This window comes from Thermothelomyces heterothallicus (assembly GCF_042370625.1).
Source record: "Thermothelomyces heterothallicus CBS 202.75 unplaced genomic scaffold P884_scaffold_1, whole genome shotgun sequence".
NCBI lineage: Eukaryota > Fungi > Ascomycota > Sordariomycetes > Sordariales > Chaetomiaceae > Thermothelomyces > Thermothelomyces heterothallicus.
Genome location: NW_027192562.1, coordinates 2,512,933 through 2,539,885, shown reverse-complemented (window position 1 = coordinate 2,539,885; position 26,953 = coordinate 2,512,933). Strand labels below are relative to the sequence as shown.

At 49.9% G+C, this 26,953-nt stretch overlaps 5 protein-coding genes across 5 annotated transcripts; 1 reads left to right on the top strand and 4 right to left on the bottom strand.

Annotated features, from left to right (window-relative positions):
• Positions 1 to 143: 143 nt before the first annotated feature.
• P884DRAFT_274335 (general substrate transporter-like protein) lies at positions 144 to 1,807 on the bottom strand (the record flags this gene model as incomplete). Its single annotated transcript, XM_069442705.1, has 4 exons — positions 144 to 214; positions 309 to 575; positions 674 to 1,025; positions 1,430 to 1,807. The coding sequence occupies 4 exons, from the start codon at positions 1,805 to 1,807 to the stop codon at positions 144 to 146; spliced, it is 1,068 nt and encodes a 355-aa protein (XP_069302074.1).
• Positions 1,808 to 14,927: 13,120 nt separating this feature from the next.
• On the bottom strand, positions 14,928 to 17,019 carry P884DRAFT_296145 (major facilitator superfamily domain-containing protein; the record flags this gene model as incomplete). Its single annotated transcript, XM_069444391.1, has 5 exons — positions 14,928 to 14,966; positions 15,073 to 15,497; positions 15,607 to 16,529; positions 16,623 to 16,756; positions 16,843 to 17,019. 5 exons carry the CDS (start codon positions 17,017 to 17,019, stop codon positions 14,928 to 14,930), a joined length of 1,698 nt encoding a protein of 565 aa, XP_069302073.1.
• Positions 17,020 to 18,877: 1,858 nt separating this feature from the next.
• On the bottom strand, positions 18,878 to 20,247 carry P884DRAFT_235110 (uncharacterized protein; the record flags this gene model as incomplete). Its single annotated transcript, XM_069439937.1, has 2 exons — positions 20,041 to 20,247; positions 18,878 to 19,968 (listed from the first exon to the last, which is right to left on the bottom strand). Exon 2 carries the CDS (start codon positions 19,937 to 19,939, stop codon positions 18,878 to 18,880), a length of 1,062 nt encoding a protein of 353 aa, XP_069302072.1. The 5' UTR covers positions 19,940 to 19,968; positions 20,041 to 20,247.
• Positions 20,238 to 20,771, bottom strand: P884DRAFT_289019 (uncharacterized protein; the record flags this gene model as incomplete). The annotated part of the gene is made up of 2 exons (XM_069443978.1): positions 20,562 to 20,771; positions 20,238 to 20,464 (listed from the first exon to the last, which is right to left on the bottom strand). Coding segments are annotated over exons 1-2 (381 nt in total), but the record flags the coding sequence as incomplete, so codon positions are not given.
• A 3,750-nt stretch (positions 20,772 to 24,521) lies between these two features.
• On the top strand, positions 24,522 to 26,273 carry P884DRAFT_305663 (Alpha/Beta hydrolase protein; the record flags this gene model as incomplete). Its single annotated transcript, XM_069445095.1, has 4 exons — positions 24,522 to 24,959; positions 25,102 to 25,338; positions 25,389 to 25,690; positions 25,811 to 26,273. 4 exons carry the CDS (start codon positions 24,522 to 24,524, stop codon positions 26,271 to 26,273), a joined length of 1,440 nt encoding a protein of 479 aa, XP_069302070.1.
• Between the last annotated feature and the right edge of the window lie 680 nt (positions 26,274 to 26,953).

The window sequence follows — 26,953 nt, the reverse complement described above, 5'->3', positions numbered from 1 at the left end:
TCCATCTGAGCCTGCTCCGGCACCTGGAATCCACTCCCGTTTCTTGAGTCTCGGCTAACACGTCGCTAATTATTCAACATTTCGACGTGCTCTAGTCACACTTTTTTTCTTACTACCTTACTTACTACCCTTGGGTGAGATAGTTAAAAGGAGGAGCCACCGGTATTGGCCAAAGCATCCGCGTACTTGCGGAGGTACTTGCCCACAACGGAATCTAATAAATGCGGTCAGCATCGTCAACTATGACGCCGCCCACAACACGATGTTGGGAAGTTCTGCTCCGAGGGTAAGGAGAGGGGGGTGCGTACAGATGCCGTCGGCTTTGCCGAGCTGAATGGCCATGTACGGGGGGAGGTCGGCGTCCTCCTGCCCCTGCTCGAGCCAGCGGCTGATCTCGACGGCGTCCGCCTGGCAGTACTTCCAGGCAGTGTTGATGACGCCGACGATGTGGTTGACGTCGTCATCTAGCGACTTGCCGAGGTCCTTGAGGTCCGTCCGCGTCTTCTGGATCTTACCGAGCTGCTCTTGGGCCTTCTTCTTCTCGTCTTCCTTGGCTTCGATCTCGTGGTCAAGCGCTAATATAATTACCCGGCCCGCGTCAGTCAGCAAAACTACGCTAGGTAAAGGTGTGTCGAGGGAGGAGGGGGTTTCCCCCCCAAGCAGAGAGACGCACAGCTCTTCTTGAAGGCCAGGGCCGTGACAGACGCGACCGTTCCCACGGCGGCAAAGACGGCGATGCCAATGACGAGAGGCGCAAATGGCCCCGCGACTGCGGCCCCGACGGCGAGAGCTGGCAGGGCGAAGCCGGCAACAGCGCCTATGGCGATCATGGCCGTGTTGATTTTCGAGATTTCCTTCTTGAGGTCTTGGATGTCTTTATTCAGCTGTGTGATCTTATCGTTCAGGCTGCCCTCCTTCTTTTGTGCCCAGCCATCGAACCTGCCGGTGTATTCATATATGTCGGTCACGAAGTTGCTGAAGCTGTCGTGGATTCCCTGGGCTTCCTTCTCGAGGTCTTCGGCTTCCTGTAGTAGCCCGCCCGCGTCAGCTCTTGTTGAGCAGATGTACAGGAAGGAGGGACGGAAGGCACGGTACCTTGATGAAGTCGCCGATCTTCTGCTTCCTTCTTTCCAGGGGGATCTGGTCGTCGGCGGCAATCTTTATGACGACGGTGTCGAACTCTACATCGACAGGAGTCAGCCCAAAAAAAAAAAAGGGGGGGGGGGGGGTCGAAGGTCACAACAAAAGGTGTTCCGGGCGACGCACCGTCGGCCTGCTGGGCTACCTTGATCGCAGACAGGCGGCTCGAGTCTAGGAGGTCGCGGTAGCGCTGCCGTAAGGCAAGGGACAGGGTGAGGCACGTCAGCACAAGAAGAGGGCTCGTCATCTCATGCCGTCAAGCGCGGGCAGGGGAGGAAGTTATCCACACCTTTTCGAGACTCTTGAAGTCGGAGACCAACTTCTGGGATTCTTCCGAGTCATCGAGAGACGAGATGGACGAGAGCTTGTCGGTAATGTTCAGGAAGTCGGTAGCAACCTTCTTGCACTGCTCGGCGCAATTGGCCGCTTTCCACTCGAGGTGGTCCTGTACCTGGGAGAAACCCTCGGAAAAGCCCTGATTGAATTGCTTCAGCTGTTCCGGATCAAGCTCGATGGGCTCGTGCTCGCGGGCGGCAAGAATAGCCTTCTCTTTATCATTGAGGCTGTCGAGGGCCCTCTTTAGTCCCTCGACGGTCGGGTTCTCTTTGATATTGTTATCAACCTTGCTGATGATAGAGTCGTAGGAGGGGGGTGCGTCGGTAGCCATGATGCAGTTGGTGGTAAACCCAAGGAAGAGTACGGCTACGAAGTAGTGATATCGAAGAATTTGAGGAGGAGATGAGCCAGCTGTTGGACAATGCTTTAAAACTTTAAGTCTCAAGGAGTAACCAGTACCTTGGCCTTCGCACTCTCTTTATAGGCGAAGAATCTGGCGTGTCTTTAAGAGCAAGGTCGCCGCCGGGACGCTATGATATTACCCTTTCCGCTTGTTGGGCTCTGATGCGAGACTAATGTCTTCATTGTGTAACACTATCTCAAATTTCGCTTTATACTTCCTGAATTGGCCCCAGATCGACATCCTGCATCTCGCTGTACAGCACAAGGAGTCGTAAAATGCATTGCGGTGATCTTTCGAGGTCTATCGACTAGGAGGGGGCGTGTAATTATCTCTCTCTCTCTCTCTCCCCCCCCCCCCCCCCCCCCCCTTTTTCCCCCTATTTATTCCTTAAGAGGCTTCTCGCAGAAGCCAAGTTTCGCAAGCCCCTTAGGCATTGCCACCGGATGACACCCTTTGTCTGAGCCCAACGGGCCCCGGTGCCCCAGCGAGCAAAACTTAGGGAGAGCTGGAGGCGGGGAAGTAAAGTGGCGTTCGCCGCACTTCCCGCCGAGAAAAAGCAACAACAGCGAATACACAACCTCCGTGGCCCCTCGGGACTGCAGCTCAGATCAGCCACGAGCGGGGAAACGAAGGGTAACGGGTGCTGGGAGGGGAGCTAGAAGAGAAGGGGAAGACAGGAGACGGTAATTAAGGTCGAGTTCAGTGTGCCCACAACCCGACTTCTTGGTCACCGCTCAATCCCTAGTTGCTCCAGAATTATCCGCGCGTGCCTCCTATACCCCTTCACACTAACTACTTACCAACCATGAGACTTTGCTCCCAACAGCTTTGAATGTGTTGCTGGAATATCTCAATAATTATCCCTGAACAGCATGTACATGTACAATCAAAAATGCAGATGTAATTACATGTAGCTCATGCACGACGGTCAACTTGCAGCGAAATACTACGTCATTTATGCCTATGAGGCGTCCAATGAGTCCCTAGCATACCTACTCAAGGTGAGGTATGGTGCCTGCCTTGGGTACTGTTGCAGGAGCATGACCCCACATTGCTCGCAGCCAGCCACCACTCACTGGTTTACTCACATTTCCTGTGGTGCGCCGCTTGGCAGTCTGCCTCGGGTGATCTCATTGGGACACCGGTGGCCAAGTTTGCTCAGCCATCAAATCTCTGCGGCTGGAGATTGTCAGATGTCAGCGCAGCCCAACAACAACTATACTTATTATATCAGTACTATATTTGTTGCCTTCCATTTCGGGAAGGGATCTATCTGAGCCCACAACATCATTCGTATTGCCAAGTTGAGCTGGATGGCACATGTAATATCGAAGACGGGGACTCGTTACTACGACGCCTTCATCTTGTTGAACCTGCTAGATAATTAGCCGCTTGAATTGTCAGGTCATCCATTCTCAGGAAAAGACTCCGCTATGGAACAGAAGAAGGGTATAAGCTATTAATCAAGCTGTTTTTGATTTTTATCATTGGGAGGAAGCGGTGGGCGCCTAACATGGCCCTCGTCGATGTCTGGTCGTTGGGCGTCGCTCTCGCAACGCTTCTTTCTGTGCGGAAGTTCCGAGAAGAACAGGGAAGGACCGAAGAATGGTAGTAGAATGGTGCCAGAGCATCCGCCAGAAGGTGGAGACGGTGGCTCGCGCAAGGCTTCAGTTGACACGATCTGCTGGTTCTGTAATTAGTCGATGCTCTCTGCCTCGAACCAGAAGTCCGAAAGACGGCCGTAGCGGACTGCCATAAGGAGGCCCTGCTCTTGCTCGACGACAGCCTCTCAAAAAAAGGCGACCGAGGAGAAGCGGACAGCTACCACTATTCGAACGGCCCGGACACCGAGGCGTTCACTTCCGATAGTTTCTTGAATGTAGCGTCTTTCATCATTTGCGTGACCGTAAAAGCACATATTTGGGGGGAGACGCCAGGGCGTGATTACCTGAAGTTACCTAATTGACGAACGCAGAGAATTAAGAATGTTGTTCGAAGTGAGCTAGATATGTCTCTGTATTTGTGAGATGTTTGACTATTAAGCCGGTACGGTGAAAGCTGATATATTTGAACCAACTGCTCTAATTAAGGGACTTTGAGAACACATCACGAACTCAAGGCCGCCGACCATGACAAAAGCCGCGATGTGGAGTATCTATCAGATAGATCATGTCAAACAACATAGAATAATTAAACATCGTCTTCTAGAACCAGGGAGGACCAAAGACGAAAATATAGTTTGTGCAAACTCAGGTTGCCGAGTCCAGGCATTTTTTATAATAATCCAATGTTACATAGGCGAAGTTGTATCTCGAGGCCGACCGAGCCCGAAAAGGTAATAAAAATAAAACCGATAACGTACAACACCCGGAATTCGCTGGTCGTCACCGACCCAACTACTACTCGGGCCCTCAGCAGCTTAACTAGGGCAGAGCGGACGGGATGCCGTGCTTTCTGCTGGGTATGGTCGTACGTGCTAGGAGGATCTTAGAAATGACATTATATAGTCCAAGAGAGGTAATGGGGAGGAGATCAACAGATTGATCGAGCGGAAACCCCCGAAGCTTGACCTGACCAAATACCACTTGGCCTGACCACCACGATTTTTGGGTCTGGTCAGCTGTGCGTTAGCAACGCTGCTCCAACCGACATGTTCGTCCGGCCAAGTCTATTAGATGGTTGAGGTTAAACATGAGTTTACTGACCATCTGCACAGGGCATATCTGGATCGCCTCAATAATTAAAATTATTGTTTTCGGCAATCGAACTCGAAAAGTACTGGAGGGGTTGTCCTGTTTGCTCTATTATTGATGCTCTCTCCTCCGAAATTTAACGACATGAGAACCTTTGTGGACATCTCGGGCAACAAAGCGCTGCAGGGTCTGGTACAGTAATTACAATACAACCGCGCGAGTGACACACGATCAACTGAGCCAAAGCTGTGACACTCGAGCATATAATTACAGCAACAGGACGTTGTCATTTTCTGCGAGGTCTTCAAGAAGTAACTACCTAGGCAATTACGCCCGTGAAGAGAGCGCGTCACGTTGATTGAGGACCTTGCCCAGCGGAGCCAAGTCCAAATACCGAACACAGATAAGTCCCTACCTGAGTAATTGTACATGAGGATAATTAGGAGGGGACAGAGGCAGCATAGCGTGGGCCATTTCCATTTTCTGATCCAATTTTCTACTAATACGGAGCAAACGCATCCGCGATACGATCTATGCTGCCCAAGATTGACCCGCTTAGCCAAACAATCGACTCCAAGGCGGCAATGCATACCTAGGTGTTCTTGCGTGTGGCCACGTTGAACATCGGTCTTGCCTTCCAACGTAGCACGTATATAAGGTCCCTACTTACATACTACGTGATGGATTGCACCACCAGAAACCAGGTCCTACGAGACAATGCTCCTCCCGGGCCTTGGAGATCGCTTCTCAGCCACAAGACCATACAAGTGCCGGGTCCTGAAAGGGCTAAGTTAATAAGTCGGGACCCCTGTTTTTGGGCCACCCCCCATTTGGGCCACATACACATACCACACCGCTTCTTCAACCTAACCACTTCAATCAACCACAACTTCTTCAATTTACAACTCTACCACTTCAAACTTCGTCAGTATATTAAATAGTCAAAATGGAGTATACCTAGCAGGATTTATAGGATACGCTTGCTAAATACCATAATAGTAACAGTTCAATTCGATCCATCGCTAAAGAGTTCGGTATGACGAACCCGACTCAGACTTCTTCTGAAAGGGTTCAGACGAAGGTAAACGATGCAGGACAAGTGTACAAGTCGTCTGAGGGATTCGGTAAAGCCAAAAGGTTCACAACAACAGAGTTGTCTCTTCACAGTAGTGCGATGCTGTTAGGAGTACTGTGATGTGAGGAATGCGTGTTACGTTGCTATCACTGGTGAACTCTAGAGTCTACCAGAACGAGTGACTATCTACATATATATATAACCTTGGTGATCACTCCCGATCACGGTGATCGTGAGTGATCGTATAGTGGTGATCACCCTGATCACTGGTGAGCGTAGTGATCATAGCGCTTCTCATGTTGTGATTGGCCCTTCCGTTCCTTCGGCTTGATTGGTCTGTCTGTGCCGGTGGCCTAGGCGGCATCTGCATGCATATTTCCGTGACACGATGCCCCTCCTTCGAGGCTTTTAACCCGAAAGCCCTCTTTTGGCCGTTTCAAATAGCGCTAATATCCCTCGCGGTCCTTGTACGTGTTTTTCTCCTTAGTTCCTTGTTGTCCTTTACGCTATTAACTATGCCGTCTAACGTATGTAGGTCCTAAGTATCTATTTGTCGTGAGCGTCTAGCTTAGTTTATTTCCGATCATGGGTTCGTAGTGATGGCGTGTTCCCATTACGTAGAGTATAACCGAGTGTGCAAAATGATTAAAAAATCTTGTCGCTGTAAGGCTTGTGTGTGTTAGGGTCGTGCTTGTAATGGTTCCGGCGTTCTAGTTTCTTCTTGTAGGTTCTCGTTCCCTTATGGAGGTACGTCGCTAATTGTAGTGTAGTAGATCATATTATATGTAAGTAACGTCGTTTAAAGGCTAAAGAAAAAGAGGCCGAAGCCTTACTACGAGAATACTAACGTAAAGCTTCTGAGGCGTTGGCCCGTTTGACTCAGGTTTATGAGTAACGAGAGTTTTTGGTGGAAAAGGGGGCAGACATGGTTACGTGGGGTTTGTCGAATCTAGACGAATTGGAGGCGGTAGAGTAATAGGAATCGGAGGCCGTTCTGGACGTATAGCTTAACGGTGGTGTTGACGTTGTTAACTAGGGTGCCATCTTTGATTTTGCCCTAGGTTCGTCTTTGGCCGATCCGGGTTCTGCCGATGGAACCGCTCGAGTTTCTTAGGGCAGTTTAGGTTCTTGACTAGTTCCTATAAGTTATCTTCTAATCTAAAATCAAGCCATTTGACTAGATACTACAGTTCCCTGTTGATGATACGTGAATCTAGAATTTCTTCGACGTCCTATTCTTCCTCTTCGTCTTCCGCTTCGATGTTTATAGCGATTTTGGCGTTCTTTGGCGCTGGTTCGAGAAGTGAAATATAAAAAACATCTGTCTGTAGTTGTATAGATGATGGTAACGATAGTCGGTAGTTAGATGTCGAAATTCGTTCTTTAATAACGAAGGGTCTAACCTTCTTAAAGTCTAGCTTCGTACTTGGTCGTTTGGTTCGTAGGTTTCGTACGATTAGATAGACTTTGTCTCCCCTCTCTAGGCGAGGTCCCTCAAGCCTGTGTTTATCATAGTAGTTCTTCATTCTGGTTCTGACAAACTCGAGTTCCTTTTTGAGTTTCTCGTATAGTACGTGTATCTGCTCTGCTTTGACTGCTGCTCTTGGCACTGTGACCTCTGGTCCTTACCTAAGGTCTGCTTCGTATCCGTAGTTCGTAAAGAACGGTGTGACTTTGGTCGTTTCCGTTGGCGTTATATTGTAAGCGAGTTGTGCTGTTAGTAATAGTATAACCTAGTTATCCTACTAGTAGTTAATGTAGGAACGGAGGTATTGCTCGACAACTTGGTTTAGTCGTTCCGTTTGTCCGTTAGTCTACGGGTGATATGCCGTTGACAGTTTGCTATTAACGCCTAATCGTTACATTAACACTTGCTAGAACTTCGATACGAACTTGGTGTCTCTGTCGGTAATCTATTCTTATAGCCAAGCGTATACTAATACAACTTGCCGATAGATCACGTCTGCCAGCTGTTTAGCTATCTAGGACTCCTTATAGGGAAAGAAGTATACCTATTTAGTCAGGTAATCTACTATAGTAAGAATACTATTATAGATTACTCCTATAGCTATATCCTTAGATTCTAGCAGTTTCGTGATAAAGTCTATTGTAACTAAACTCTATAGTTTATTAGCTATTAGTAGTAGCTAAAGTAGCCCGTACGGCTTATGTTATACCATCTTGCTTCGATTGTAGATATCGTAGCTCCGTACGACTTCCTTGACTCGTGCCGTTAATTGTGGAAAGTCATAGTGTTTCTTGACTTATACGACAGTCTTTGTGACTCCTTTGTGTCCTCCGAGTTTCGATTCGTGGAGTTCTCGAATCATTCGTAGCTATTGATCTTTGTCGTAGATGTACACTTTGCCTCGGTATTAGAGCTTCCTATCTTTTTCTTCTACTCCGTTAGGTACTACTGGTCCGGGTGCTGCTTGATACTATGCCTCGTCGATCCTTTCTTCTCGTAAGATTACGTAACATTCTAGGAACAAGTCGAGTGGATCATCTTCCATAGGTGTCTACGTTTCGTGATGTAGCGTTCCGTCTATTCGTTCCTTGAATAATGGTGGCGTTGTTTCCGTTCGTCCTTCCGTATGGTCCGTTCGTCGGCTTAAAGCGTCCGCTCGTACGTTTTCTTTGCCTTTCTTATAGCGGATCTCGAAGTTAAATTCCGCGAGGAATTCTGCCTATCGTATTTGTCGTCCGTTAAGCTCCTTTGTCGTCGTAAAGTACCGTAGATTCTTGTGATCTATATATACTTGTATTGGTTTGATCGTGCCGCTAAGATATGGTCACTATTCCTTAAAAGCTTCGACAATCGCAAGTAGTTCCTTGTTATAGATTGGATAGTTAAGACGTAGTCCGTCGAGCTTCTTTGAAAAGAAGGCTATAGGATATAGCTTCCCTTGCTCGTCTCGTTATCCTAACTGTCCTCCAATAGCGTAGTCTGAAGCGTCCATTTCCACCTCGAATGGCTTCTTAGGGTCTGGCAGTACCAGCACTAGATCCTCGGTAATGGCGTCGCGAATCTGCGTAAATGCTTACTCGTGTTGCTCTTCCCATTAGAACTTAGCATTCTTCTTGGTAAGCTCGTGCAATGGTTATACGATCGCTCCAAAATTCCTAATAAACATCCGGTAGAAGTTTGTAAACCCGATGAAACTTCGTACTTCCGTAACTGACGTTAGTCGTAGCCAATCTTTGATGGCTTTAACCTTTAAGGGTTCTATCTAAATTTGTCCTGGGGATATCTCGTATCCTAAAAATACCGTCTTCCTAACGTGGAATTCGCTCTTTTCCTTGTTAACTGATAGCTTGTACGTATGTAATGTGTCTAGTACTACTCTTACGTGCTTCTGGTGTTCGTCTATCGTCTTGGAGAAGATAAGTATGTCGTTGAGATAATATACCGTAAATTTGTCGAGAAAGGGTTAGATAGCTTGATTAATTAGGGCTTAGAACGTTACCGGTGTGTTTATAAGTCCAAATAGCATGACAAGGTACTCGTAGTAGCTATAGGGTATCCTAAAGGCCGTTTTCCACTTATCGCCTTCTTTAATCTATATATAGTTATAGGCCGATGGCAAGTTAAGACGTGTAAAATATTAGGCTTCTGCTAACTGATCTCGGAGCCATAAGATTAGCGGTAATAGGTATCGATTCTTTACAGTCTATTCGTTAAGTTACCGATAGTCGACGTATAACCGTAGCTTTCCATCTTTCTTAGGCATAAACAGGATTAGGTAGCCTACTAGCGATGTCGACAGGCGGATATATCCTCTTCGAAGGTTCTCCTCTAGATATTGCTTGAGTTCTTCGTTCTATGTCTAGCTTATATAGTAGATCTTAAAGAACTTTAGTCATACTCCTTCCTTGAGCTTGATCTCGTGATCCTATAGGCTATGTTCCGGTAATCTTTCTAGATGCTTCGGTTCGAATGCTAGGTGTCCTTTGTACTCCCTCGGTACTTCCCTAGTCTTGTCTCGTTTCTCGGTTTTCTAATAGTATGCGAATTTGGTCCTATCTATGGCGATGCTAGTGATTTCTCCTGTCTTAATCCATTGCTCTAATTGCAGTGCTCCGTATTCGTCAACGGAGAGAACAGCTATCGGCGGTTTAGCTCGTTCCTCCTATCGCAACGTCGGTGTTATTATACCGCTTCTTCTAGAGTCTGTAGTGGTCTATCTACCACTACCTATCTCTTGTGGTAGATCCGTAGGATATGCCTTCCCTTGAGCATTATCTATTCGCGATCCTTACGCGCTCCCTATCTCGCTGGTCAAATGCGACTCCGTTTGGGGTCATAGGTGGCTACCATTCTTCTAGCTAATGTCCGGGTCGTAGTCTTTATACCATAGTAGTCCTAGTATCATATCCTTGTCGTCGCCTATATCTATAATGCTAAATACGACTGCTATAGTCTTTCCTGCTATAGTAATGTCGATCGGTTCGGTCTCCCTATGTACCTATTACGTCGGGAATAGCCCTTTGATTATACTATACTTCCGTTTCATCCTCTAGGGTATCCGTAGCTAATTTACAAGTGTCGGCGAAATCAGGTTCATCTCTACTCCACTGTCCACTAGTATAAGCATTTCGTGCTACTTCCATTGTGCCGTTATCTATAGTCGCTTATCTTACCGTCGTCGTCTAAAGATTATAGCGATTTCCTACGTTTCTGCCGGGAGGTCTCGATATAGTGGTCTCTTACGCCAGTTCCTCTTATACTACGCTACCACTTGCCGTTATATAGGCGTTAATAGTTTTCGGGCCCCTCGAAGGGCCCTAACCCGTTTCCTAGGTCAGTGCTAACCTTTCCGATTATTTGGCTAATAGCGGCTTCGTCGATCGTGCTTATTTCCGTAAGCTATTGAGTACTTATAGCTTCCTACCATTAGGTCCGTTCTGCTTTCCGTCATGTAGTCTATAGCTTCATCTAAAGCTCCCGAATTCGCGATTTCTTTTCGTCCGCGTGATAGAGATAATCGTTGCTCTAACATGAGTCCCATATGTCTCGTCCTGTTCCGCAGTACCTAGGCCAGGCTCGTCTTGGAACTACCGTAATGCCTTCTAGACTCCGGGTTTCGATCTTCCAGAGTAATTCAGCTGCTCTATTTCCCGCGTCATAGACCTATTCCACAGGGCGTAAACTTCCGTCCCCGTTTTCCTGTCGGGTCGGCTAGTGATTGTTTTCGAATTTGTCGCGGAAGTAGTATCGGTATTCGTATACTATATACTAGAACTAGGGCACTTGTATGTATACCTTATATCGAGGGTATAGTCGTGTAGCGTCACCTAGAAGATATTAGAATTCTTTTCCAAATCCTTCTTATTATACATAGACTGTAGGTACCCTAATGCTAAGGTAGGAATGTTTCTTCTAGTAGCTTTCCTACGTACATTCGTCTTTTCCGCGGTTCGCGTATATAAACTGGTACTCCGGGTTCTGTACGTCGTGGCTAAGTTACTAATCGTCAAAGTGTACGGTGTAACTGTCAGGTCTATCATATATTATAGGCTGTTCCCCTTTAATGGTTTCCATGATACGTTGGAGTTCCCTTATTTCGTCCCTTATCTTGTTGCTCTACTAGGCAAGTCGAGTCAGGCGTCTATCTCGTTCGCGTAACTCCGTATTAAGCCGGAAAACTTCGTTATGGTACCATTTGATCCGTTCCTAAAGGAATAAGATGTTCGGTCCAGGTCGGTCGACTCCTTGGGTGTCAGTTATCCACGATCTATCCCGTCTCTACGTGACCGTAAAACCCTACTACCTCAAGGCTAGGAGAATCGAAATCGGTAGCATATACTCCCCTGCCGTATCCTATTCGGCAATGCCTGTCTCGGGGTCCATAGTGACCAGTTCGGAGTACGGCGTCTGTTCGTCTTCGCCGTTATTATCGTGTTCGAGACTATCCGTATCGCTATCCCTGTCTTCGTAGCTTGTAGCTACTACTTCGATGACGTCCTTGGTTTTGTCGATGACCGTAGTTTCCTTTCCCGGGACTGGTTTCCAATCTTTCTTCGGGCTTCGACATTCTCGCTTATAGTGTCCTTTCTTTCCGTAGTTATAGCAGGTAGCATTAGACTTGTCTTTAGCCGTCTTCTTCTTATCCTACTTCTATGCTACGTCTACATCTATAGCTCCGAGATACGTCCTGTACAAGGTACTAACGTACGCTCGCTTTTTCTTGTCGTTAGCCTTGACCGTGGTTCCGTTTATTCGACCTTATTTCTGCTATTCCTATATATAGAGCCGATCGTCGATTCTAATAGCCTATATAATATATTTATCTAGAGTTTTAGGCCAGTCGTACTTATATAGCTCGTCTTTGACCTTTTCCTTCAAGCCGTTATAAAATAGTTATATCAACGCCTCGTCGTTAAGCTAAGACTTGAGTATATCCTATCTAAACTATACGGTATAGGAGGCTACTAACTTAGTCTATCGGAGATTAGCGAGCCTTTCTTACGCGTAAATCTTCTCGTCTTTGTCGCTAAAGACCTTCCGAAGCTCTTCTTCGAAACGGTCATAGGATCGAAAGACTGCCTATATAAAGGCGTCTCGGTCGTCCTCGTCTTCCTTAGTAAGGTAGTCGTTCCACGTAGGCTCGAACTATCTAAGCGCCTTACCCTCTAGTCTCGTAGCTATATAGAGGACTTTGGCTTTATTGTCCGGAAACTTGTCGTTATTGAGCCGGAAGTAGGATCGGAGGTTTGTTAAAAACCCTACGAGATCCTCCTTAGTTCCTCCGTATTTACTAGGTAGTTCGATCTTGATACGGCTTGCTTTAGCAGTCTCGAGCGCCTTAATTTTGGCGTAGGCCTCGTTGACCAGTTTCTACGAGTGCTTTTCGCCGTTCTCGAGTTCCTTGATTCGAGCTTAAGCAGCCTTGTCTCTCTAGTCCAACTCCTAGATTCGCTACTAGAGTTGACCAAGCTAGGCGAGCAGCTGTTCGGCCGTAACGTTAGTAGCTATATCGATGTCAAGGTCGAAGTCACCTCCGTTCTGAACCATGACAGAACAAAGGGAGTGATAGCAACGTGTGACGAACCCGACTCAGACTTCTTCTAAAAGGGTTCAGACGAAGGTAAACGATACGGGATAAGTGTGCAAGTCGTCTGAGGGATTCGGTGAAGCCAAAAGGTTTACAACAACAGAGTTGTCTCTTCATAGTAGTGCGATGCTGTTAGGAGTACTATGATGTAAGGAATGCGTGTTGCGTTGCTATCACTAGTGAACTCTAGAGTCTACTAGAACGAGTGACTATCTACATGTATATATAACCTTGGTGATCACTCCCGATCACGGTGATCGTGAGTGATCGTATAGTGGTGATCACCCTGATTACTGGTGAGCGTAGTAATCATAGCGCTTCTTATGTTGTAATTGGCCCTTCCGTTCCTTCGGCTTGATTGGTCTGTCTGTGCCGGTGGCCTAGGCGGCATCTGTATGCATATTTCCGTGACATTCGGTATTCTACGAGCTACTATTTAGAACTAACTATATAGCTACTAAAACCATTTAACTGGTGCCAAATCGCTCTAGATACTTAGTCGTATATAAGAAGAATAGCTTACCTAATAGGTATTGATCTAAGTTACCCTAGGTATCCTACTAACCTATACGTAAATCAGGGAGTTCGCTAGCTAAATACTCTAGGTATAAGGAGCTAGCTATATAATAGTTAGAAAAGGCTAGATAACCCGGTTCCTTTATAGAAACCCTATCCTTTAAACCTAGTAAGCCTATAAGATAGATTTAGTCTACGTTAATAGCGCTACTAACTTAGTCATATATAGTTAATAGTTATAGCTAAATATCCTAGCTATTAAGGATATTTTACTAGCTAACCATTAGAATATAGATAAATATAATATTATAGAAGACTAGGGAATTAACGGGCTAATAGTTAGAAGTATTTAAATATATATAATATAGCGAAAGGTTCCTAGTTTATAGGTATAGACTTCCTTCCTTAAGTATATCTCTATAATAGGGATATCCCTTCCCCTAGTTATCATCTTTAGGGATAAGAGTCTTTAATAATAGTAGTTTCCTATTAATAAGACAGATTTAAAGGATTAGAAGTTTATAGTAATGGAGATAGGCTAGACTAACCAAACTATTATAATCGAATAGCTCTAAGAAGTCTTTATTCCTTATACCTAGCTAGAAGATAGTTCCTAGCGATGGCTTCTAATTCTAGACAGCTATAATAGTCATTTAACTAACGATTTTATATAACTATATTATAAGAATAATATCTAGTTACTCTTTTTATTACTATATACCTCTTATATCCTCTAACTATTAGATTTATTAGTCTTCTCCCCCCTTAAATATACCTATTAGAAGCTCCTTAATAATATAACTTCCTAGGCTAAGTTATTAGCAATAGGCAAGTAATTAATAATTAAATGTATTATAAGGGCTCGGAAGGAGGCTATTATATCCTAGAATATCAAAGTAGGATAGAGGGTATCTAGGTTATAGCTAGTTAATCTAGCTAAACCCCTAATAAGCAGACTTCTATTAGAAAACTCTAATAATATAGTTAATACTAGCTAATAGCCAGCTTCTATATAGACTCCGGAACCTATTTAATACTCCTAGCTATCAAAAGGAGCCACTAACCTAATTTTCAATATACTATAGAGGAAGTCAGACTTATATAGTCAACTAACTAATCTAGCCATTAAGACTTAGTACCTTTCTATATATAGGCTCCTATTTAGGAAGGTTAAAAAAGCGTTCGACCGGAAGGACTTTTAACTAGCCTAGTTATAATAGGAAAACGAAGCTCTGAAGGCATAGTTGGAGGTAGCCCGGCTGTCAAAGAGGAGGAGGGTAGTCAGGGATCCGAATGAGCAGTTCGCTACGATTGAACAGATCCACCAGGCCCAGGTTGAAGCCGGCCGTATAGAGGGCTCTATAGCTGAAGAGAGTGGTTCAGAAGGTACGGATTCAGAGGCTTCTTGTATTGTAGTGGGTTGAACAGACTGTTGTATAGAAGGTTGAAGATGATGGGTGGGTGTGGGTGCCAAGATTTGCTAAGTGGCCCAAATGGGGGGTGGCCCAAAAATAGGGGTCCCGACTTAGTCCAAATCTGGCACCTTCGCGGATCCGGACCGTCTCTCTTCCGGGCTCATCCAGCACTACCTTCACTGTGCCGGAAGGCATTCTGGTAGAAATAGAAATAGTCACGTCCAAAAGGCGACCTCAAGTGTCCTCTCCCTTTCCCCAAACCACGCGTACAAGGCCGGCAACTGCCGGCGTCCTCTATGCAGCAATGGCCACCGTGTTGAACATTTTGCGTTTCTATCGACAACGTCTCAGATTAGCAATCTTCAGAGACCGATTGCGCTGCTGAAAGAGAACGAGACGAGAGGAAGGAAAGAAGAGAGAGAGAGAGAGAGAGACTCACGGTGAACAAGACGGAGAGCACCAAGCTGAACGCGGCCGCGACGTAGACGGGAATGAACACCTCGCGGAGGGCCGAGACGATGGCGTCGGTGGCGGCGGCGCGCGCCTCGGGCGACAGGGAGCTCAGGTAGGCGCCGCTGGTGCCCGAGACGGCCAGCTGGAGCCGCTCGCGCGACACGCCGGGGAGGACGGCGGCCAGGCGCGAGATGGCGCCGTTGACGAAGACGGCGCCGGCGACGGCCAGGCCCAGCGCGATGCCGGACAGCTGCGCCAGCATCATGTAGCTGATGGCGTAGGCCATCTCGGCGGGCGGCGTGACGGCCTGGATGACGGCGTAGCCGGCCTGGATGAAGCAGCCGGTGCCGACCCCCGTCAGGATCTCGAAGCCGTAGATCTGTCCCTCCGGCGTGTCGGTGGTGATGCGAGCTGCCAAGCTTGCCGGATCAGCTTTCCCAAGTCAAGACATCCAGTGAGCGCCTCCTTGGTGGGAGGGTAAGTTTTTAGTTAACGGAAACCGAAAAGGGGACGTAATTACACAGCAGCACGCCGCCAACCAAGGTGAGGGCGCTTCCAAGGATGTACCAGGGCTGGAAGTAGCTGAAGCGTGACATGAGATGACCGTTGGCGAGGATCGTGGCGCTCAGGACAAAGATGAGTGGCAGCAGCCGAACGGCGGCCTGGATGGCGCCGTCGCCCCTGGTGAACTGGAAGTAGAGCGGCACGTAGTAGATGGGGACGAATCCGGCCGTGTTTACCGCGGCGGCGAGGCAGAAGAGGAGAACCGCGTTCCAGTTCTTGGTGAACTGGACGGGAAATATACGCGTCGTCAGCGTCGTGAAGACGGTGAACGTCTGCTGGAGGGCGAAGAGGATGAAGAGAGCGATCGAGACGATGAAGAGGGCGATGATCTGCCCGCTGTTCCACTCGTACAGGGCGCCGCCGAGGTTGGTAGCCATGATCAGGGCCGTGATGGCACCCATACTCAGGACGGTACCGACAATGTCGAACTCGCGAACCAAGGACAGGGACTTGGTGCCCGCGCGCGGCTTGAAGGACGGGATCCAAAAGAGGTACACAGGGGCGAAGAGTCCGGCGACGCAGAGGTTGATGTAGAAGGCCCATCGCCAGGTGGCCGGCGACTCGACGAAGGCGCCGCCAACGACGGGGCCCAGGACGGTGCCAATACCCCAGACCAGCCCGACAAAACTCAAGTACCCGGGTCGCTCACGGTCCGAGGTGTTGACCGAGAGCAGCGTCATGACGCCGAGATACATGCCGTTCCCGCCCATGCCGGCGAGCACGCGGCCGACGATGAGCGCGTCCATGCTGGGCGCCGCGCCGCAGATGGCCGAGCCGACGTTGAAGAGGATTGACGACAGGATGTACAACCATTTCGCGTCGAACAAGCCGTATAACCTTCCAAATGGGAGCACAACGGCCGCGCCACCGAGAAGGAATCTGGAGAAAACAGAAATTAGCCTGTTTTAGACACCGGATCTCTTTGGGGAGGTAATGAGGAGTTCAACGGTAGACAGCGTGTAATTAGCCTACCCTACTGACAGCCATGGCAGCTTCAGCACGTCGCCAAAGGCATTGACTGCCGCCGGTGTGACGTCGGCGACCACCGTGTTGTCGAGAGAATAGAGAAAGATGCTCGACAGGATGGCAATGACGACCAAGACCCACTGTCAAGCGAAATATTGGTCAAGGTCAGCTAAGATGCAATATGGTTATCAACAACACGTCGTTTCCGCACGAAGTAATTACTTACCAATATCCCGTGAATCTGTCTCGGAGATGCATTCGGGTCAGATTCGGCGGCCTCGTTTCCCGTCTTGGCGGGCAAGTTGGCTTCGAGGTTGGAGTCTGATGCAGTTCCTCCTTCTGACGGGCTCTCGGCGGTGGAATCGATGGGTTTCTCCTTGACGCATGTCGCTCCAGAGGCCATGGTGTCAGTGACCGTGTTGGTCTTATTCAATGTCTTTGTGCCTGGATGCGGGATGAAAGTTGGAATGGAAGACAGAGGAAGGATCAACAAAAGTTTGTTTAGCCCAGGAGAGACACAAAGAACTTCATGCTAAACCGTATTCTGTATTGGAAGATGCCCGAAGCGAGTTTGATCCGACTCAGAACATGGGCGGAGTGAATGAAATAACGGGAGACTGAAGCGACCTGGGATAGTGATTTGGCCGAGGCGAAAAATAATTAACACACGAGCGACAGACGGTTGGTGCTCTGCTATCAAAACACCACAACTTGATTAAGAATGAATGTTCCAGCTTAGAAATCGGGCATCGTAGATTAGGTAGTGTGTAAGGATGGAAAAGCGGCGTTGATGAGGGAAGTAGAGTAAAGCCTAGCGCTTTCCCCTGTTTCTTTGGCGGTGTTAATTACAAGGAATTTTTCCAAGAATGGAAATCACGGAATTGGTTTGCTTACGTGACGCCAGGCGGATCAGTTCATCACCTAATCGGTCTAAACCTGCTAGAGCATGAACACTTGATTAGGATCTAATTAGTGATTTGCTTATCCTAGTATGGCGATAGCCTTCTTATCGGTGTGTATATTAGTTCTTAACACTGACTATCATGGTCATTGTTGTGGAGGGATTTATTATAAGAATAGGTAATAGGAGATAGACCAGTAGAAAAAGAAAAAAAAGGAGAGAATACGGAAAAATCAGCACAATCCCTGCCAAAACTGCCTATGCTTAAAAACTCTTCGCCATCTCCTAAAGGTGTACCTCTAATCCGAGGGAATCATGGCATCGACATCCGCGGGCAGGCTTTCGCTCGCCAATGTTGCGCGTTAATTAGATGAGCACGTAGTTTTTAGACGCCACAAGCACAAATGCTGACCCCTCTGAGCTCCCTAACTGTATCCGAGTATACAAATCTAGGGATGGATAACTGTACTTCGTACATTTGCGTCTATTATATTCTTTTCGTTCGAGTCTCTGCTTGTATACAAGTACTGTACAAGCCCGGTATCCTTAGTGGGCGCGAGCATCAGGTAATCACCTAACACCGTAGCGTGTCCGCTGGCGCTAATCCCACCGTAGTAGCCTTCTTTGGGCCTTAGAATTCCATTTCCAGTTGTGTGGTCTGATCACGTATATATTATGTCCTGTGCGCACTGTGGTTTCCTAGTGAATTTCCTAGTTAGGTAACCTTGTGGTGCTTTGTAATACGGAGGGGACGGCTTGCGCTAAACCAAGAATGGGACTCCGAGAACATTTCCTGTTTCGGAAAGAGGAAAGATTGCCAATTTGATGGTTTGCCAGAGCCTCCCGTCTAGACTGTGGAACCACGAGCCGAGTTTCCCAGGGAAGGTAGTAAAATGAATCCTTGTTTATAATACATACTGTAGCGAGTCCCTTCAGCATACATACACTCGTTTCGTACACTCGTTTCGTACACTCGTTGGATACCACTAGGCAAGTAATTACAAGGTCCATTAAATAATTAACGTATGGATGTACGAGAGACCTGGGCTCGGTGTCGCCCAAGATCACTTAGAACCAATAGCTTGACTCTACCAAGACGGGATTGGTGCTGAACTTGACAAAGAGCGCAGAAAAGTCACCGTAGCGTCGGACCCCTATCTTCAGATAGATGGGTTATGATAAGAGTACGTGAAATTGGGATACTTGCGCTCTACTGAGAAAACGCTTAATTCGGGCCATTCTAATATTCCACGTCTAATTAATCATTGTAATACGTGTTTACATGGACTTTCAGATCATGTAAACCCGTCGCTCCCACTTTAGAACGACTAATCATTATAACAAATGTAATGTTGCCGTCTTACCCAGCCGACCAGACATGTAGGACAACGCGCAGCGCGTCCTCGATATCCGCCTCGGCCTTGGAGAGGCGCGCCATCATGGACTCGATCTTGGAACGGCGCGCCTGGTTGCGGGCGCCTTCACACGCGCGCTCGAGGCGCAGGAGCAGTTTCCGGAAATCCCTGGTCTGCAGCCTCAGGAGCGCGCGGATCATGTGGACCTGCTCCTCGTCCGAGTACCGGCTCCGGAAGTCGTCCGAGAACATCAGGGGGTTGCACGCAACCGTGTTGGCGGCGCGCCCCGACGAGCGGCAGAAGAGCTGGGCGGGCAGCGGCCCGGAACGGACGGCCGCGGACCAAGGTGGCGGCTGGGGTACGGAACGGAGAGAATCTGAGGAGGAGGAGGAGGAGGAGGAGGAGGGTAACGACGACGCCAAAATCGAATGGCTTCCCGAATCGCAGCCCTGCCGGCTGGCCAAAATGGCTCCCGCACGCTTGATGCGCGAATGAATACACTCGAACATTTCGGTCAGCCGGTCGCAGACGATGAGGCGCACCGTGTGAATGGTGGGGAGATCGAGACACTTGGGGCAGTCGAGCGGCTTGCAGCACTGGAATACCAGCCATTTCTGCAGGTGCAGCACCTGGTCCAGCGAAAGAGTGGTGATGCGAAACTCGTCGTCGTCCAGCTGCTGCACCACGCGGACGAGGTCGCTAAGGCACGAGCACGGCGGTGAGCTCTTTTGGCTAGGGACCGGCGCGGGTGAGACTCCCGACAGCACCCCGAATTTGCTGGGCGATGGCGGGGCAGCGTCCGGCGCAAGCATGGTCGGCAGTTCTTGAGCGGTGGTGGTCTCGGTGGCATTGCTGGGGATGGTTTCGGGAGCGGTCCGGGCCTGTCCCTGTGGGAGGGGGTTGTTGCCCTGAGCCAGAACAGCAGATAGGTACGAGCCTAGAGTGTTGGAGGCGTCTTTTCGGAGTGGCTCGCTCGCCCGGTGTGGATCACTGCTCCCGCTATGGGCAGGGCCGATGCCGGACGGGATATCAAGCACAATACCATCTAATAGCCCAGGCTCGCCCATGTTGATGTCTAGTCCCTCAACGGCATCCACTGCCGCGGAAGAAACCGTCAGCCCTGCTGCCCAGGCCTGGCTCATCACCAAATCCACCATGATAGACTCACGGTTGAACAAGTGGCCGTCGAGCGGATCAACGCTGACCGACTCGGGGGTTCTTAGTGCGGGTTGGTCTTGCTTCTGCTCCCGCTGCTCCCGCTGCCCCCGCTGCTGCTGCTGCTGCTTCTCTTGCGAGCTTGAACTTGTCGGCTCGATCGCTATTAGCTCCCTCGACCCGGTTGGCGCGTCTACCCCATCAGCCGAAGGGGAGTCTGACGAGTCGGCGCGCGAGGGATCGCCCTGCTGAGGAGACGCTCCGCCCGACTTCTGCCATGCGAGATTGCTTGACGATGAACCACTAATGCTGCCGATGATGTTGCTGGGCTGCGACGATGTCCTCTGCCTGCCGCCACCATCCCCGACAGGGGAGACGCACTCGATCAACCTGGCGCGACACCGGTCGCAATTGAAGGAGCTGCCAGTGCATCGGAGCTGGGGAACAGGCGACGAAACGGTTAGTTGGCCTGCGCGGGCCGGACTGTTTGGCAATGGGAGCCGACATTTGCAGATTACCAAAAGCGGGATTTACCTTTTTGGTTTGGCAGGCGACACAGGCTGGGCGCCGTGTCTGGCGGGTGCGATCTCTAACCGCTCTAGGACCTCCAGCTGCGCCGCGCCGCACGACCTGTTCCATCCCGCCGCCCGCCTCATTTTGGCTACCTGAGGCTCGAAGTGTGATGAACATCGCCTTTCTGTTTATGCAGGAAGGAACGAAAGCGTGAGATCGAATCTAATTAGTGGCCGAGCACCTCGGCAGGAATCTCCTCGGAAGGTTGTTGAGTGGAGGAATTGGTGAGAAATGCGGCAACGCTCAACAGGGAAGTACCGTCTTGATCGCTGCCCGAGCCGTAGCGTTTTGGGGGGCTTTGATTTCTCAGCAGTGGCCCCCTCTTGGGCTAGTCCAATTGAACAAAGCCTTGAATCTGAGTGGACGGAATGCAACAGCAAGTGCACAGTGCTCGTACGGTGCTGACCGGGTGAGCAAAGCAGCATCAGAGAGGGGGGGATGTAGGTCAGGACCAGTGTATGTCTAAATCCAGGCTTGGAAGAATGACTCGGCTTCTTCTAACTTCAATACGTCGAGTCAGACAAATAGATGGCCCTTCCCCAGGTCAGAGTGAGACAGAAGGCCACGATAGCCTTTTGTGTGTGGAGAGGTAAAGAACTTGATTGCCTGCCTGTATTCTGTAATTACTCAAGTCTCCGGGCGAGGTCTTACTAGATACATGTCCAATTTGCCGGAAAAGGAACGAACGCACGCGCAAAAATCCCGCCTACCTCCTGGCCAGCCTTGAACCGTGGCCGCCCAAGAAATACAGTCTGGTTTGGCTCAAGGATAATGGTTCTCCATCTGCCGCCGGGAATAATTAGGCCTTGGGTTCTGCCATGATACCGTAGAGTCTCCGTAGCTATTAGTCGTAATTCGCTCCACTAACAACTCGGAGCACGTATTAGTGTTATTCACGAAACGTGGCTTGGTTCTTTTAAACTTCCTTATTTCGTTTTAGAAGTGTCACTGGATCCAGTTCCGGGTTGGTTCGAACCGGAGCCGCTAGTATAGCGCGAAGCTCCAGTGCCCTGGGGAGCCGAGCCAGCTTGCGATGCACTCCATCGGTCTCCGGCCGACTGTGCGCGAGCTGCAAAGCCGCCAGAGCTCATGTCACCGCCGCTTTTGGCCTGTTAGGTCGTTAGAAAGACAATTCCTGGACGACAAAATACTGGGAGACTCAACTTGAGAGGACTGGATCCGCGAGGAATCCGATTTGGTCATATCATGTCGAGGCATCTTGTTAATGATTTAAGGAGTCGGCAAAGGGAAAAAACTCGACAAAAGAGGGGGGAGTGCCAGTTAGATATATTTCCCACGTCTCTTCGGTATAGACAATGATAGAGTCATCGTCTAATAATTAGGAGCTCCCCTTTTGCGTAACCCCCTATCTCGAGTGACGTATACGGCACTCGGTCTGACGACTAGTCTCCCACACTTGACATTTCGGCATGGTGACATCAAATAAGGTCTTCAGCCAGGGTTTCGACGCCGAATCTGCCGCCGCGGCCCTCGATCATAGTGTCAGCTCGAGCTCTATCCCCACCGCTTCAGCTCGACGTAAGTCAGCGCGCTCGCCGTTGCCGCCTCGCCGAGGTCGCCGTCGCCGGCGTTGTCCCAGACGGCGGAGCACCGCAGCACGCGCAGGTTCGGCGTGGCGCGGCGCGGAAGAGATTGGCGAGCTGCCTCAGCCCGAGCCGGTCGGTCATCCAGCACGACGCCAGTTCCCACGCCGGCTCGACCGAAACCGGGCGCGGTAGCGTCAGCGGCGGGCTGAGGTAGCAGATGGACGGCAGGAGGACGACGGCCTCGAGAACCTCGATCTCCGGACACAGGGTCGCGAGCAGCGAAGGCCTGTCGGCGCTGACGACGTCGAACTCGAGGGGGGCCAAGCTGTCGCTGCTGCCGAAGTTCCCTGGATTGCCCTGTCTTCACTGCCTTCACGCTTGGCTAGGGAAGTCGGAGCCCCTAGATTTGGACCAACGCCCCATTTAATAGACCACTCTACAAACCTATGATTAATTACCGTTTTTTCAACCTAACCACCTTAATTTATTATAATATTATCAATATTAAACTAAACTACTCTAACTTTATAAGTATATCCAGTAATTAAAATAAAATACACTAAATAAGATTTATTAGAATGGGGTAGAAAGCTCTTGGTGTGACCAGAGGGCCACAGGATGTATTTTTGTTTTTCCGGCTCCGAGGAGCTAAGTTATATATGGTAGACATATATAGGGGGCTCCTACCTAGGGGTGCCACTACAAGAATAATAACGAGGATAATAGCTCTCTTTTGCTTTAGACATACATGACCGAGATGTAGTTCTTCTTTCGTTTATGAATTTGGCTACTTTTTTTCACGTATGTAGACTCTTTCTCGTCTGCCCAGAGGGGCATCGCTGTCGTCACCTTCGTACCTATCGCCGCTGTCACCAGAAGGACTAGATCTGCCTGCTGCAATCGAGAACACTCGGATGTCTTGGATACCTTGAGCCAACGTTCCTTCCCATTTGACCAGACGGAGGATTGGTTTGGGAGGTATGCAGCTATGTCAGAGAGGATGGACTTCTGACATGGTTTAATTGAACTATCATAACTTCCACAGTGAGCCGCTTCTATCAACTAGGCTCTAAAGGTATAATTAGAAGTGGTTTAGCTATCGAAAAGGAAGAAGGTAGCTATTGATCTAAACAAGTAGTTTGCTTCGATTAATAAACAGATCTACCAGGCTTAGGTTGAAGCTGGCTCTATAGAGGACCCTCTAGCTAAACATGAGCAAATTAGGTCAGAAAGTATAGAATCAGATGCTTCCTATATTGTGGTAGGTTGCACAGACTATTGGATAGATGGTTGAAGAAGATGGGTGGGCGTGAATAGTGGGGTTTGCCAAGTGGTCGGAAAATGGGGTGGTCGGAATAGGGGGGCGTCGGACTTAGCCGCTTTCCAAGGGCGCGGACATCGAGGCCAAGGACGAAGATGGCATGACGCCGCTGCTTGCCGCTATCGACAGGCAGTGCCCGGATGGGTTCTGGCGCGAGGAGGCGGTGCGTGTGCTGATGAGGCACGGCGCCGATGTCCATGCGAGGCCGATGCCCATGCCGCTTACCCAGACGGCCAATTCGTCCTCCAGACCGTTGTGTAGGACCGTGGCGAGGTGCATGGTCCTCTCCCTGGGTTTAAGGGAGCAAACTGTAACCGTAAAGGGCACCACGGACGCAACCTTTTGATTTCAGCTTGCATTCCGGTCGCCTCAAGGGTATTCGTACTTATTCTTATCCTGTGAGGGTGATACTACCAACTGTGATGACCAATGCAGTACACGCCCTGCTGGACGTCGGAGCCGATCCACTGTTCTCTCAGAAGGGACAGCGAAGGTCAGCTGTATACGAAGGACATGATACCTAATTACCTAAATCCGTCCATAAGGTTAGGGTTAATGTATGTACATACATACATACAACATACCAGCTCCTTTACGGACTAATTACTCATTACCACGTCGCTTTGTTCACCAGCAGCTGGCTCATCTTAGGTCCCTTTTCCAACTCAAGGAATGCCTATGCGTGTACGGATCCCGTAACTTGTGCAAACAACGTCGGCCAGACCCGGCACATAATTGATATGCTGGGTGGGTGGTTGTGGTTGCACAGGCGAAGCAGCTCACCGCGCCGCTCCGAAAACCCCGCAGTAAGGTAACCCGCCCATAATCCGTGCATAGACAGGATGGAGAGTGACAAGCACCAGGGGCCGCGATTCAGGCCCGTGGTTGAGTATGTATGTACATACGTAAGAATACATACCGGCTTACTCTTATTGGTAATAATAACCCGCGGAGCTATGCCAGCGCTCGATGGAAAACATGCTCAACCTTATATCTGTGGAGAGCACTCTCCTCGCCATCGCAGGGGTAATAATTAAGGTTGACAAACAAGCGATGGCCAGCTGGCTCATCTCGTCGCTCCTGACCGCCGCCAGCCTAGCATGGCTGGTGTTTCCGACCGACGCCTCGCCCTCGCCGGCGCACCTCCAATCGTCGATGACATTCAGAGACAACAGCAGCACCGCCCCGGTTGTCAGAGTGTTGAACGGCTCGTATGCGGGCATACACTCGGCCGAGTTTAACCAGGACTTCTTCCTGGGCATGCCATATGCGCAGAAGACGCCTCGCTTCACCGTCTCGCAACCTCTGAATTCGTCTTGGGAGGGCGTGCGGAATGCCACCGCCTATCCGAAGCACTGCATCGGCTACGGCGGTGACAATGTCGGATACGAGGTCTCCGAGGACTGCCTGTACCTCAACGTCGTCCGGCCCGCCGGCATTTCGCAGACGGCTGGCCTGCCGGTGGCGGTCTGGATCCACGGCGGTGGTCTGGTAAGTCCCTCTTCCTCTCTCTCGCTCTCTTTTTTTTAAAAAAAAATAAATTATTATTGTTATTTTTTTATTTCGGTTGTTGCCGTCCGCTCTGCGATGCCCTGGTATTTATTTACTCACTCGGCTTCCCCTCTGCTCGCAGTTCATGGGCGGCTCGGCCGACAAGCGCTACAACCTCTCCTTCATCGTGCAGAAGAGCGTCGAGCTGGGCACGCACATGATCGGCGTCAGCCTAAACTACCGCCTTTCCGCCTTCGGCTTCCCCTGCGGCAGGGAAGCGGCAGAGGCGGGCGTCACCAACCTGGGATTCAAAGACCAGCGGCTCGCACTGCGGTGGGTGAAGGAGAACATTGCGGCCTTTGGCGGCGCCCCGGACAAGGTGACCATCTGGGGCGAGTGCGCGCGCTGATCGGCACCAACTCGGACGAGGGGTCGTCGTTTCGCGCGGGCTTCGGTCCGGACGGCGGCGGCGGCGGCGGAGGCGGAGGCGGGGGCATCGACACGGACGAGGAGATGCGCAAGGCGATCGCGTCCATCGTGGGCGCGGACGTCGAGCGGACGGCCGGCAAGACGGCCGACCAGGTGGTCGACGAGCTCGCCTATCTGTACCCGAACATTCAGGCGGTCGGCATTCCGAGCCTGGACAAGTGGCCCGCCATTCATCCGGGTGATCCCGTGGCCGATAACATGGGGGCGCAGTACCGCCGGGCAGCGGCCTTGTTTGGAGATTTGTAGGTTATGAATTATGTTCTCTTTTTTTTTTCCCTCCCCTTGATCTTCTCAAGAGTAATCAAGCAAAAAAAAAAAAAGAAGAAGAAGAAAACCTGGAAAGTGATGACACACACGAACAGCCACATGCAATTCAGCCGCCGGCAAGCGAGCCTCGCCTTCGCAGCGCAGGGCCTCCCCTCGTGGAGCTACCGGTTCGACGTGGTGCTGCCGCGCCTCCCCGGCTTCGTCGGGGCCACCCACTTCCAGGAGGTCGCCTTCGCCTTCGGCAACACGCGCGGCGACGGCTACGCGGAGAACCCGTTCGCCCACGACACCGAGAAGCGGCTCAGCGCGCTGTCCGGGGCCATGTCGACGGCCTGGGTCAACTTCATCACCGGGCAGGCCCCCAACGGCCCGGACGGGATGTCATTAGCAGGCCTTCCGGGAGGCGAGACGTGGCCCGTCTATGATCCGGCCGTCGGCGGCGGCGTCGGCCAGAACATGGTCTGGTCCGAGGAGGGCAGCTACGTCGAGATGGACAGCTTCCGGGCCCAGGGCATCAACTACTTTATCGATAATAGCCTTGCTGTTTTCGGACTGTAATTAGATCCACGGTAAGGTAATTAGGTTTTGGTAATAGATGTTGACCAGCTCGTTGGTGGGTAATTAGGGGATTCAGCTTAATTAATTAATACCAAAGCGTCTCTAATATGTCCACGGAGTTTACCAATGTTTGGTGTCTGTGTTAATCCCCCGACGGCTTTAGTGTTATGGCACATACAAGGGGCCTACGATAGCTTCCAGGTCTGACTTCACTTCGGATTTACTAATGAGAAGAGAGAGAGCATACAAGGCATGGGCTTTCGGTGAAGGATTCACGATTACGTGAAGTCAGATAGGAGATTGGCGGATTAATATTTCGGCTTGGACGTCTGTAACAGTCTCGCTTGCACAATGCAACTGATGTCGTTAGTTGGCAGGCGCCCTTTATGAATCATTGGCGGTAATTATTAACAGTTCGCCTTTCCGATCATCTCATCACAAGGTAACATAGGTAGCAACATAGGTATGCAGGTCGTCGCTCGTTCCCCCGCACGGGGATATGCGCACGAATCGCGTGGCTGACCTGCCGGGGGCAACCCGTGTTGGGTCCCGTTACTTACCCGGATCCGCCTGACCTTCCGGTTCCATCTGGGCCAGGTACGTATGTACACGTTCCCTGCTTCCGCAGGTGGACAGCCGGTGCTCTGTATAAAAGGGGTCTCAGGGGAAATAGACCGAGA